Source organism: Chanodichthys erythropterus, chromosome 10 (assembly GCF_024489055.1).
Source record: "Chanodichthys erythropterus isolate Z2021 chromosome 10, ASM2448905v1, whole genome shotgun sequence".
NCBI classification, from domain to species: Eukaryota; Metazoa; Chordata; class Actinopteri; order Cypriniformes; family Xenocyprididae; genus Chanodichthys; species Chanodichthys erythropterus.
Window position 1 is genome coordinate 40,611,040 of NC_090230.1, and position 14,477 is coordinate 40,625,516.

The 14,477-nt window shown below is 36.2% G+C and overlaps 1 protein-coding gene across 6 annotated transcripts in view; it reads left to right on the forward strand.

Moving 5' to 3' along the window:
• The window catches only part of dclk1a (doublecortin-like kinase 1a), an 81,352-nt gene that overhangs the window by 44,470 nt on the left and 22,405 nt on the right, over positions 1-14,477 (forward strand). For 5 of the 6 annotated variants that reach the window (XM_067399205.1, XM_067399199.1, XM_067399203.1 and 2 more), the window contains exon 4: positions 6,211-6,318. In XM_067399205.1, the coding sequence (XP_067255306.1) occupies positions 6,211-6,318 (108 nt within the window). Of the gene's footprint in view, positions 1-6,210; positions 6,319-11,549; positions 11,562-14,477 lie in introns of all 6 variants that reach the window. The other variant, XM_067399201.1, reaches the window with a different exon arrangement.

A 14,477-nucleotide genomic window follows, 5' to 3' on the forward strand; every position in this document is an offset into this window, starting at 1 on the left:
TATCTATCTATCTATCTATCTATCTATCTATCTATCTATCTATCTATCTATCTATCTATCTATCTGTCTTGCCATCTATCTATCTATCTGTCTTGCCATCTATCTATCTGTCTGTCTTGCCATCTATCTATCTATCTATCTATCTATCTATCTATCTATCTATCTATCTATCTATCTATCTATCTATCTATCTATCTATCTATCTGTCTTGCCATCTATCTATCTGTCTGTCTTGCCATCTATCTATCTATCTATCTATCTATCTATCTATCTATCTATCTATCTATCTATCTATCTATCTATCTATCTATCTATCCGACTGTCTTGCTATCTATCTATCTTGCCATCTATCTATCTATCTATCTATCTATCTATCTATCTATCTATCTATCTATCTATCTATCTATCTATCTATCTGTCTGTCTTGCCATCTATCTATCTATCTATCTATCTATCTATCTATCTATCTATCTATCTATCTATCTATCTATCTATCTATCTATCTATCTATCTATCTATCTATCTATCTGTCTTGCCATCTATCTATCTGTCTGTCTTGCCATCTATCTATCTATCTATCTATCTATCTATCTATCTATCTATCTATCTATCTATCTATCTATCTATCTATCTATCTATCTATCTATCTATCTGTCTTGCCATCTATCTATCTGTCTGTCTTTCCATCTATCTATCTATCTATCTATCTATCTATCTATCTATCTATCTATCTATCTATCTATCTATCTATCTATCTATCTATCTATCTATCTATCTATCCGACTGTCTTGCTATCTATCTATCTATCTTGCCATCTATCTATCTTGCCATCTATCTATCTATCTATCTATCTATCTATCTATCTATCTATCTATCTATCTATCTATCTATCTATCTATCTATCTATCTATCTATCCTTCTATCTAGCTCTCTATCTATCTTGCCATCTATCTATCTATCTATCTATCTATCTATCTATCTATCTATCTATCTATCTATCTATCTATCTATCTATCTATCTATCTATCTATCTATCTATCTGTCTTGCCATCTATCTATCTGTCTGTCTTGCCATCTATCTATCTATCTATCTATCTATCTATCTATCTATCTATCTATCTATCTATCTATCTATCTATCTATCTATCCGACTGTCTTGCTATCTATCTATCTATCTTGCCATCTATCTATCTTGCCATCTATCTATCTATCTATCTATCTATCTATCTATCTATCTATCTATCTATCTATCTATCTATCTATCTATCTGTCTGTCTTGCAATCTATCTATCTATCTATCTATCTATCTATCTATCTATCTATCTATCTATCTATCTATCTATCTATCTATCTATCTGTCTGTCTGTCTGTCTGTCTGTCTTGCCATCTATCTATCTATCTATCTATCCGACTGTCTTGCTATCTATCTATCTTGCCATCTATCTATCTATCTATCTATCTATCTATCTATCTATCTATCTATCTATCTATCTATCTATCTATCTATCTATCTATCTATCTATCTATCTATCTATCTGTCTGTCTGTCTGTCTTGCCATCTATCTATCTGTCTGTCTTGCCATCTATCTATCTATCTATCTATCTATCTATCTATCTATCTATCTATCTATCTATCTATCTATCTATCTATCTATCTATCTATCTGTCTTGCCATCTATCTATCTGTCTGTCTTGCCATCTATCTATCTATCTATCTATCTATCTATCTATCTATCTATCTATCTATCTATCTATCTATCTATCTATCTATCTGTCTTGCCATCTATCTATCTGTCTGTCTTGCCATCTATCTATCTATCTATCTATCTATCTATCTATCTATCTATCTATCTATCTATCTATCTATCTATCTATCCGACTGTCTTGCTATCTATCTATCTATCTTGCCATCTATCTATCTTGCCATCTATCTATCTATCTATCTATCTATCTATCTATCTATCTATCTATCTATCTATCTATCTATCTATCTATCCGACTGTCTTGCTATCTATCTATCTTGCCATCTATCTATCTATCTATCTATCTATCTATCTATCTATCTATCTATCTATCTATCTATCTATCTATCTATCTATCTATCTATCTATCTATCTGTCTGTCTTGCCATCTATCTATCTATCTATCTATCTATCTATCTATCTATCTATCTATCTATCTATCTATCTATCTATCTATCTATCTATCTATCTATCTATCTATCTGTCTTGCCATCTATCTATCTGTCTGTCTTGCCATCTATCTATCTATCTATCTATCTATCTATCTATCTATCTATCTATCTATCTATCTATCTATCTATCTATCTATCTATCTATCTATCCGACTGTCTTGCTATCTATCTATCTATCTTGCCATCTATCTATCTTGCCATCTATCTATCTATCTATCTATCTATCTATCTATCTATCTATCTATCTATCTATCTATCTATCTATCTATCTATCTATCTATCTATCTATCTGTCTTGCCATCTATCTATCTGTCTGTCTTGCCATCTATCTATCTATCTATCTATCTATCTATCTATCTATCTATCTATCTATCTATCTATCTATCTATCTATCTATCTATCTATCCGACTGTCTTGCTATCTATCTATCTATCTTGCCATCTATCTATCTTGCCATCTATCTATCTATCTATCTATCTATCTATCTATCTATCTATCTATCTATCTATCTATCTATCTATCTGTCTGTCTTGCCATCTATCTATCTATCTATCTATCTATCTATCTATCTATCTATCTATCTATCTATCTATCTATCTATCTGTCTGTCTGTCTGTCTGTCTGTCTTGCCATCTATCTATCTATCTATCTATCCGACTGTCTTGCTATCTATCTATCTTGCCATCTATCTATCTATCTATCTATCTATCTATCTATCTATCTATCTATCTATCTATCTATCTATCTATCTATCTATCTATCTATCTATCTATCTGTCTGTCTGTCTGTCTTGCCATCTATCTATCTATCTATCCGACTGTCTTGCCATCTATCTATCTATCTATCTATCTATCTATCTATCTATCTATCTATCTATCTATCTATCTATCTATCTATCTATCTATCTATCTATCTATCTATCTATCTGTCTGTCTGTCTGTCTGTCTGTCTGTCTTGCCATCTATCTATCTATCTATCTATCTATCTATCTATCTATCTATCTATCTATCTATCCGACTGTCTTGCCATCTATCTATCTATCTATCTATCTATCTATCTATCTATCTATCTATCTATCTATCTATCTATCTATCTATCTATCTATCTGACTGTCTTGCCATCTATCTATCTGACTGTCTTGCCATCTATCTATCTGACTGTCTTGCCATCTATCTATCTATCTATCTATCTATCTATCTATCTATCTATCTATCTATCTATCTATCTATCTATCTATCTATCTATCTATCTATCTATCTATCTATCTATTTGATTGATTCATTCATAATTCTGTTGAGTTATTGCCAGTGGCTATAACCAAATAACATCTATCTATGTATATGAATGTCTGTCTTGTCATCTATCTATCTATCTATCTATCTATCTGAATGAGTTATTACCAGTGGCCATAACTGAATTACAGCTGCACTGTACAGAACAAATTTAATGAATATCAGATGATTTATCATGGTGAATTAGAGCGAGTGCAGTCAATCATGAGTAGAGATTTAATTATCAAGGCACTAGTAGAGGGACACGTGCCGTTCTAATGAGTTTTGATCAGAGCCGAGAGGAACATATGAACCATGCCGATAGCAAGATGGATGGAGCCAAAATGGCAGCCTTTGATGACAATGATTTCCCCGAAGAACGCATATTTAATATAATATGAGCAGAATGGTAGCCCATAACAGCACTCTGTCAGTGATATCCCATGTTCATTTTTATTTGATTCATAATACTCAAAGTTATGAAATCATTACTGTTGATGAAGACGATTATGTAAGGCTGTGATTAATTGTGAGAAAGCATATTTTTAAAACTGTGTATTATATAAGGAGGTGATTTGTTAGTACTGGAGAGTCAAGGGGTGAAACTTGTTCTCTAAATGCAACTCCATGGAGACAAAGAGTGGAGTGGCATCCTACCCTTCAAGAAATCCTGCCTTAATAGACTGTGGCATTTACTGTCATACCTGGTGTCACAGTCTTATTGCTCTCTGAATGTATTATGTACACAGGGTTATTGCAGAAAAAGCAAAAGTGGGATCGGTAAACATGGAGCATGCGAGGGGCTAGGCAACACTTCGTCTGCAGAGAATCTAATTTAATCCCCAGCCTCTGATCTGTATTTAGGGTTAAGGCCTTTTCTTCACATGTAGCACTGCCATCTTTTTGATCACACTTGCATAAATGTGCTTCAACAAGCAGACTGTTTTTGAAGGAGGATTAATTTAGTGCTTTAGTTTAAGGATTATCTTCGGGTAGAGTTTGAGTTTTAGAGGACTTTTAAAGAGGATTTGAGATTGCAATCAAACTAGACAGTCATTTGTTGGTGTGACAGTAAAAACTATTGAAATAATGAATCAGCTATTATTTTAAAGGCACAATATGTAAAATTTTGCATTCAGATATCCAAAAACCGCTAGTACTGGGTTATGTATTTTGTTAACTTTTGTACATTATCCCAAATGTTTCCAACATTTAAATTCGAAGAAATTCACAGTTGAAAACCGTGTTACGTCCTCATTGCGCTTCTCCTCGGTTTCCGCTTTCACTGCTGTAGAAACCAGGGCTGCATCCGAAAACTGAAAAATGCTGCTTTCTGAGGATGCATTTCAAGGTAGGAAAGCATCAAGGCACATCCAAATCCAAAGTTAGCTTCACTTCCTGTCTCATGAGATGCCTTCATCTGATCGATTTTTGAAGGCAGCATAGATGAGCTGTATCCTTAGTTGCCTTTGATATCCCAAAATCCTGTGCTTTCCATTCTATGACAGTTGAGATAAAAAATAAAGATGACATCTGAAAGTTGCGGTTGGTGGTCTGTTTGTTTAAAAGTACATTTTTGACCATTGATTTCTACTTTTGATGTAATTTCTAGCAAGAAATTACTATCGTAGTAATGAAATATCAATTAGTTATCACCAAAGCTTGTGCTATTTTGCTGTAGTTCATTAAACCACACGCTGCCTCAGAAGTCAGTCCAAAATCAGTTTTGTGAGGTGCCTTCATGCGCAAATGCTGCCTGCAAAGTCATTGCCTGATAGGGCAGTGAGGCAACAAGTGCGCTGCCTAAGTTTACAGATGCAGCCCATGGCTACACAGCGAAGTGTTCGAAATCGAAATACCTTCTACCCAAATACCTTCTTTCACTATTCCCTACATTATTTCACTAATATAGTCCACTTGAAGGAGTGAATGAAAATGAGTGACTGAATTCGGACACTGAGTGCCAGAAGGGCTGTAGCTTTTGCATATTTTGAGCTTGCCGTTTAATATTCGCTTGAAACCTAGATTGTACTGTGTCATGGAAACTAGTATGTATAAACCCAAATTAAATAATTTAATAATCAATTAAAAGGAAATTTATACCTGTATGACACATTGGACCAGTGGTTTGGAAAAAGGATGGATGATTGAGCTGCGGGCACCATCTTCTGGTAAGACGCAGGAATTCATTGGGTGCGGCAGTGTAGTTAAGTATGTGTTGTACTAAGTTACTAAGTCAGCCTTTTTTAGCATGGTTGTTTTGAACACGTAAAACTGTGCTGCATTACCCCATCATTTAATTAGATAAATAAAGTGACATGTATATGAGTAGGAGTTTAGCATTAAACATTCCGTTACTTGCGGCTAATTCATTAGAATGAAACAAAATAATGTGATCAAACGTAAGTTATAAAACTTTATTAATTACCTCATCCACCATGAACATGATTTGTTAGTCCCGTCGGATTGATTTCCATCGGCAGTGGAGGTGAAAATGTCACTCCATCGCTCCACGCTCCTTCACAGCGTCAAGGAATATGCGACTTCTAGAGGTGAAACTTACATACTGCGCCTTTAATCACCCTAAAAGTTGACAGCACCATGTTCTTAGCCTCATGTTCTTCCAGACCTTCTTTCTTGCATGTTAACTCTTTAGCTGCCAAAGTATCAGCAAAGTAGAAGTATTTTCATTAGTTTCTCAGACTTTTGGACTTCGCTATCTAATATGATATTGTTCTGTGACAGAGTGCCGAGTGGTTAAATCATCGTCCTATGGCAAGATGGGGTCTTTAAACAGAAGCTCTCCCAGAAGTGTTGCCCTCTCCAGACGCAGCAAGTCTCCCTCCGGATCAGGTAATGATCACATGTGCATGTATATGCGTGTTTTTGCAACAGCAAATGCTTCTCTGAATAGTTTCCTATGTGCATGTGAACTCCCTTCTCAAACATCCTCTCTCTGTTGATTGAACATTTGGTAAAAGAATATAATTAACTTCTCACATCAGATAATACACAAACTAATAGGAAGTCATACGTGTGTGACAGCTCTCCGTGCAATAAAGCACCCCTCTGTGTGTGCACCCCTGGAGCGGAGTGTGTTTGCTGGCTTCGAGGTAGAATTGCGTTCAGATATAGCTGTCTGATTCAGAAGGGCACATCCTGATGGAGAGGAGTCAAAGACGAGAGATATGAGATATTGAGGCATGGGGGAGGGAGGTAGATGGGGTGATGAGAGAGAGAGAGAAAAAAAGAGAGAGATGGAGGGGGGTAGTGTGACTCAGTTTTGCAGATCCACATCAACTGTTGTGCAATGAACACCGTTGTGTGTGATCTGAATTATAGGCACTATGCGGTTTGCTTTTGTTCCAGTTTGCACTGGTGATTACCATATTTAAATGCCATGTTACAATACATACTACTCCATATTCCAAAAAGATAATAGATTTAGTATCATGTTAGTGTTAAAAAACATGGTAGTTTGGATTGAATGCAGAGTCTAAATTGTACTGCAAACCAGACTGTGCATCAACTACTTGCTTATTTATTAGATATTAGATGCGCAGGTATGAACGAGTGTTTCTAGAACATTTTTGTCAGCTGTTTATGGATAAAACAGAAACACATGCACTGCCTATTGATGCTTTTCTTTGTATCTGTGCACTAGTTTTCCAACAAACGCCGCCTTTGCATCCTCACCTCTATAAGATAGAGGCAGAGACTTCTAGAAGCTGCTGGTTGGTATTTTTTCCAGTTGCCAAGTCGTCTGTTATATGATTGTTTTAAATTGTACGAGTTGAATCTCTATGAGTAGAGGTTTGGCTCAGAGTTCTATCCGGTCGTCATGGAGATGCCGGCTAAGGGAGCTGTGCCTTGGAGACAATAGAGGTGCCCATATATGGGCGTCCCTTCCTGTTTGGCAGGCTTAGCGGAAGCAGGCTCAGAGAGTGCGGCTCATCACATCTAGTCAGGCGGCTGTTTCTCAGCAGACACTCGCAGACGTGATCCATAAAAGCATGGAATCGGTTTCGCTTCGAGTGCTTGGTGTGCCAGTCATCAGTTTCACCATTCAGCCTGTTAATCCTTTAAGAAACCCCGGGGTGAGGGAAAATATGCCAGCTTGACACATGTTTGCAAAGGTTTCATTACTGGTCTGGTTTAAGGATAAATATACTGCAGTATGCAAAGTTTGATGATAGTTTTGAAATAAATTAAAAGTTATAGACATTATGCTGGTTATGTTGATTCTTTAGCTGCCAGGGTTTTCAATCAGAAGGTCAGTGGAGAGCATATATAAAAAAATAGAATTTTCTTTAATTCTAATGTAATTTCTAACTATTGTCTAACTAAGTGTTATATGTTAATTAAAGGGATCGTTCACCCAAAAATGAAAATTCTGTTATCATTTACTTACCTTCATGTCGTTCCAACCTGTAAGACTTTCGTTCATTTTCGGAACACAAATGAAGATATTTTTAATAAAATCGGAGAGATTTCTGTAATTATTTATAACATTAAAATGAAGTAAAATGGACATTACTGCAATAATACCCTCAAAATAAAGGTGGTGTGTGAGAAAAATCATATTGCTAAATCATGAAGTTAATCACAATCACATGGGTTATTTTGATGTATTAATATCAATATTATTTTAAATCCTAAACAGTGTCAGAAATTAGCTTTTCCATTAAGGGGCAATATTTCCAGTAGGTGGCGGTAAGTCACTGCTTAAATTAGTGAGTCATTGAATCAATTGAATTGATTTGTTTCAAAACAACCCCACTGAGTGTTGCTCGGAACGCGCATCTGTTCTGCTGTGTTTGTTTGGAATTATTTGTGTTGGCGAAAATTGACTGTATTATGTCTAAAAACTTTTATTATTGAACTGTTGTTGTATAAAATCAATATCACATTTGCAATCATGCTGGTAATCACAGCTCTCTAGCTCGTATGATATCTTGTTTAAAAAGGAACTCAGAGGGGATTTTTTTTTGCTCCCATATCTTGAACTTTGAGGCATTTTCATTCATTTTGGTGGCAGTTTTGCCCCTACTGAAACATGACATAGCCTGTATCATTTAAAGATTACTCCATTCATTTTGATGAAAATTTGTCATATAATTGAAATGTGTAAATCTTAAATAAACTGCTTAAATTTCCAGACTGTGTCAGCTTTACTGTACTGTTTACTGCGTGTTTAAGCCCTGTTCATTCTACATCAATCCCAGTAGACCTTTTTCAAGCACTGTGATTAGTTCACTTCAGTATTTTGTGCTGCTTTATAAATGTATTGCAAAAGATCATGTTGATAAATAGGTTTATAGTGCATTTTTTTGTGCCGCAACGTTTTGTCTGCGGAGTCCGCGCAGCAAAAATCACTCTCGTCAGAGTGGGGACAAATCAAGTATTAATGTGACTTTTTGTCAATCTATCATTAGCAACCCATAATGAGAATAAACACCAATATATGTATCAATATTTTTGCTTTCTTGTATAACCGTGAAAGGCAGAAATCTGCGAGACAGAAATGGAAACCCCGGATTGGATCTGGAGCAGCAGTCATTATAGAATCCATTTAGCGTGGATTGAAATCCAGTCCGCTGAGTCCGCTCATATACTGAGGTGCATCTCTGCCCAAAGAGGGCAAAGGGGCAGTGGCTCGGGTCCCGTAGCCACCCCCCGTGCACCCCGAACCTGTTTGACGCGCGAGAACAAACCTCACTTGTTTTTGCAGAAGCTGACACGTGTTGCGTAACAAGAGAATGAACCTCATTGGTTCGTCAAGCAAGCATGTGTTGATGAATGTTTATATGTGAATAAAAACCTAAATTAAATTTGTTCAGCAAGATATCAGTCTCTTCAGAAAATTTGGACTAAACCACTCAATTCATATGGATTAGTTTTACGTTCTCTTTATGATCATTTTGAAGTGTCAAAGTGATTGTGAAGCTGTCTCTGGAGGGACAGAAATCACTCATGTTTTTATTAAAAATATCTTAATTTGTGTTCCGAAGATGAACGAAAGTCTCTTATGGGTTTGGTGAAAAACTTTGCTGAAAAACCTGTTGTACACAAGCTTCCACAGGCCTTCTGTCATCTGACTGATAGTTTAAACGTTTTAGCAAATAAAAGTCCTTTTAGTATAATTCTATAAATGTCAGATCGTGGTACACGTGACTTTTTGCTTTGAATTTTTTATAATGTAAATGCAAGATTAACTTTTATACTGTTAGTGTTACTGGACAAAAGCAACTTACTAGGTTTACTTGATTATCCTAACCTTTTGTACATTTATTTGTGCTTATTGTCTCAGTATCAGCTCAATATTACAAATACTCAAAATGTTTTTTAGACTTTTTTTTTTTTTTTTTAAAGATTTTTAAGGTCCAATAATTTTTCATTTAAATTTTTTTTTTTTTCTGACTATTATTTCATATGTCAGGCTTTACAGGGTCAAATACCCCATATTACCCCAAAATTAAAATTCTGTCACCATTTACTCATCTTGTTGTCATTCCAAACCTGTATACATTTCTTTTTATTTTCTATGGGACACATAAGAAGATATTTTGAAGAGTGTTGTGTTTTCTTTTTTTTTTCTTTTTCCTATAACGAAAGTCAATGGTATTTTGTTCATTGTATGAACAAAAACAGTTCAGAATATCTTCTTTTATGTTCCACGTTCCATGTAATTATTTATTTATTTGAACAATTATTCATTATATATTTTTATGTAATGTTAAAGGTGCAGTATGTAATAATTTTGTCCGCTAGAGGTCGCTAGGGGCCTATTCAAAACAAAGGTGTGGCTTGATGACGCCAAGTTTGAGAGTGGAATCTTGGGACATGTGGTCTCCACCTCAACGGAAAAAGAATAGGGATAGGAGTCGGGAAGAAATCATGTTCATGGATGCGATTATTAACGTTACTGTAGTATGAAGCAGAGCAGGGCCGAGTGTTGTGGGAGCTGAATGAGGCCGCTGGAGCGATTGTGCAACACACGCCTCACGAGCAGCGGGACTTTTATTATGCCACAGTCACTGGCGCTGCTTCCGCTTTTCCGGTCATAAGTATAAGGTAACGCAGCTCTGTTTATCATATTAGATACATTTGAGTGTGCTGAAAATGATGTTATAACGTTACTCTGTGCGTTCACTCGGCGGCTGCTGTGAGACACTGTTGCAAACTGCAGCAAGCTAGATCGATTTTAGAATATTATATTAAATATTGGATGGCTTGTGTTAATAAATGGCATGCAATTAATGTTAAAACGTATTGTAAGATGGAGAAAATTCTGTATTATTGTTACTAAAAATAAAGCTGCATCTGATTATACTGTTAGCTACTTCACAAAATAGTGTTTTTCTCTGAGGCATGGTAAAGCATGGTACTCGCAAAAAAATCAAGAAAATTAGATTTAAACAATAAGACTAAACGTGTTGAGCTATATAACAATAATTCGTTTTCTGTCTAAAAATATATCAAAACAGATGTTCCCTTGTCTATTAAAATGTGTAATATATTAAAAGTCTTTGGTGTTTTTCATGGTTTCTACAAAATAAAACCGGAAACCGAGGGTAACGCGGGTACGACGCAATTGACAGGCGACTCCTCACACGTCCCTGAGACTTGGTTAAAATTGCAATTTTCTCACGATTTACAAATAGTTAGAAACATTTGGGATATTGTAAGTACTCAAGTGAACAAAATATATAACACTGGCCGAGTGGTTTTTGGATATTTTACTGCAAAAATATTACAAATTGCACCTTTAAGTTCTCAATGAAAATTATTATTATTAAGTGTTATTATTATTAACTCTGGGTTAGTAGTCTCTAGGTCTGTTAAGTTTAAAGTTATTTTTTAGTTATTTAATGTAGTCTCCACCCACAGCTAAAGCATACAAACACATGCCTTACATCGTTTTTATTTCTCGCTCACCTACTAGGAGTCCCACACTGGTGTGGGCAGGTGTATACTTAGTGGAGGCGTCCTGTACTTTCTCAGCAAGACAAAACACTGGACAGACATGATTGCATTTGCAGTTTTGTAGCTGTTGTGTTGGGTTTTTTTATTGCTATTTCCAGGTTCTAGTCAATGTCATTGCATTCACAGCTGCCGGAAAAACTGATGGTCAATTTATAGACTAAAAATTCCCCTCACTGAAGGGATCAAACAGACTGGCTGATAGACAGACATCTGCCTTTCAATCTGTCAGACAGCGTAGGTCAAATGTGAGATATTTCTTGGGATGATTCAGATTAGCGATTTCAAGAAAGGGTTAGCTGTGCTTACTTTAAGTGCTGTCTCTGAGAGAAGCTGCTCACTGTATGAGTGCTGTTTATATAATACACCCTGTCAAGCTAAGTATAGCACATTGATTTCTGTTTGAGAGTGGCCTGCACACCTTTAAACACACATGAACACACTTTACCTGATGAATTTCTATACAAATGGCCCTGATGTACTGTTTGTGTACAGTTACGAGAAGCCTTTTGTTTTTTAACACAACGAAAAACCGAAGCCCATGTCATCCTACGGATTATTCACAGTTTGAGCGACACGATCAAGTGTTGAGCATGACAACACATTTAGAGGTGCTTTAACAAAGGAGACACAGCAAGACAGACATAAACAGCCTCTCTCTGTCATATTTATCAACAGCTGTGTGGGATGGCGAAGATGGTTCATTACTGACTGTTCATCTCTTTCTGTGCCTGTCCTATTTACTAAAGGCATCCTTCCAATGGATTTCTGATCATAATCTTTGGTCGTTCTCCTCACGAATTTCTGTTAAGCTTTCCTTTGAACTTGCACGGAGGAGCTCGGCCTCGTAGTCGACTGAATTTTTATCTGAGCAGTTTATCCAGAGAGTAAACTTTAATTAGAGCACCAGAGAGCAATCTTTAATCAGCTCGAAACACCGCTGGCTGACTGTCCTCAGGAAATGCAGAGCTGCTCCTGTCACTCCATATCAGAGACCTTGTTATTATTCGTACTGTGTAATTCTGGCCAGTCGCTCAGCTTGTTACTGGCAAACCCACAAACAGCTCATTAATCCATTATCATGTGCCCTACTGCAGGAAAACTGAACTATAACTTTTGTTAACGCACATTCTTTATTGGGTAAGATTCATTGGTGCATGTTATTCAATCTTTTTAATCAAAGTGTATTCACTTGTTCCACATTGAAAATTACTTTATTTCAGCAGATGTTAGCTACACTCGCAGAAAGGTCTGTAAAATTGAATGAAATATACATAAACGTAACCGATAATGTCCTGGCAGAAAAGTACCAGTGTCTTTTCCTATAGAATTTTTTCTTATAGTGTAGCCTGCAAAAGCTAGTGGTTAACATTTACATGTATGCATCTGGGCATTTCTTTTTTTAATCCAAAGTGACTTGCATGTATATTGCATTCCATTTTATCAGTTCATGCATTCTCTGGGAATCAAACCCATTCCCTTGGTGTTGCCAGTGCAATGTTCTACTGTTTGAGCCAGATATGTTCACAAGTCAAGTCTCAAGTCTTTGTTCTATTCAAAACTGATTTCTTCTTTAAAAATGTATTACTTAAATCAGTGTTTCCCAACCTTGTTCCTGGAGGCACACCAACAGTATACATTTTGGATATCTCCCTTATCTGACCCATTCATTTCAAGTCTTGGAGTCTCTTCTAATAAGCTGATGAGTTGAATCAGGTGTGTTTAATTAGAAAGAGTTAAAAAATGTGTACTGTTAATGTGCCTTCAGGAACAGGGTTGGGAAACACTATCAAAAACTATTACTTTGAAATCTTATATAAAAATATACCACTTGCAACTCAGGAACAGTCACCACGAGAAAAAAAAAGTGCTGTGTTCTGTGTATTTTGAGCTATTTGAGTTGCAGTAGTTCTCAAGCAATGATGGGTAATGTAGTCTTCTAGTGAGCGCCGACATTAACAAAAAATGTGTATAAAACATAGACTGTATGAAACAATGGACGTAGTGTCTCTGACGTCACCCGTAGGTTTCTGAAGAGCATTTTTGAAACCGAAAAAGTGGGCGGAACCGGCCGTCACCAATCAGGAGCGTCACTTTGGTCAGCCATGCTTGCTGTTTTTAAATGTGCTATACAAATAAAACAACCTTGAATACATGTGCCCTCAGATCATCACACGCGTATAATAACACCAGCTTGGTGTGTTTGCTGCAGCACATATTGATTGGGAATGAACGAAGTGTGAATAGTAAAATGTAGTGTTTCATGCCGTCATGTGGGGTAGTAAAGAGAGAACGTAATCGGGAATGCCGTACCAAAATGACTTGTTTTTCACAAGTCCAAGTCAAGTCTCCAGTCAGCTGTTCACGAGTCATTGTTCTGTGACTAAAGTGTGACTTAAGTCCAAGCCACAGACTCGAGTTTCCAGCTACAGGAACATTTTTCAGGCTGCTGTTGTAAGTAATGAGAGTTAGCATTCTAATCTAATGCTGGTTAATTTCAATGTCAGTTTATGGGATAACACCCACTTTTCCGACTCAATTCCCAATGAATAAAATAAAGTCCCACCCTATTTCCCCCCGTTTTACTCAGAATGTCCTAAGTAAAATGAGTTGTGAATGTTTTGACTTTATATGCAAGGTCAGAATGAATTGCACAAAATATAAGGTATTGGCCAATATTAGCATTATTGTTTTTAAAGGTGCCGTAGAACGTCTTTTTAAAAGATGTAATATAAGTCTAAGGTGTCCCCTGAATGTGTCTGTGAAGTTTCAGCTCAAAATACCCCATAGATTTTTTTTTATTATTTTTTTTAACTTCCTATTTTGGGGCATCATTAAATATGAGCCGATTTAGGCTGCGGCCCCTTTAAATGCTCACGCGCCTCGCCCCCGGAGCTTGCGCTTGCCTTAAATAGCATAAACAAAGTTCACACGCTAATATAACCCTCAAAATGGATCTTTACAAAGTGTTCGTCATGCAGCATGTCTAATCGCTTAAGTATGGTATTTATTTGGATGTTTACATTTGA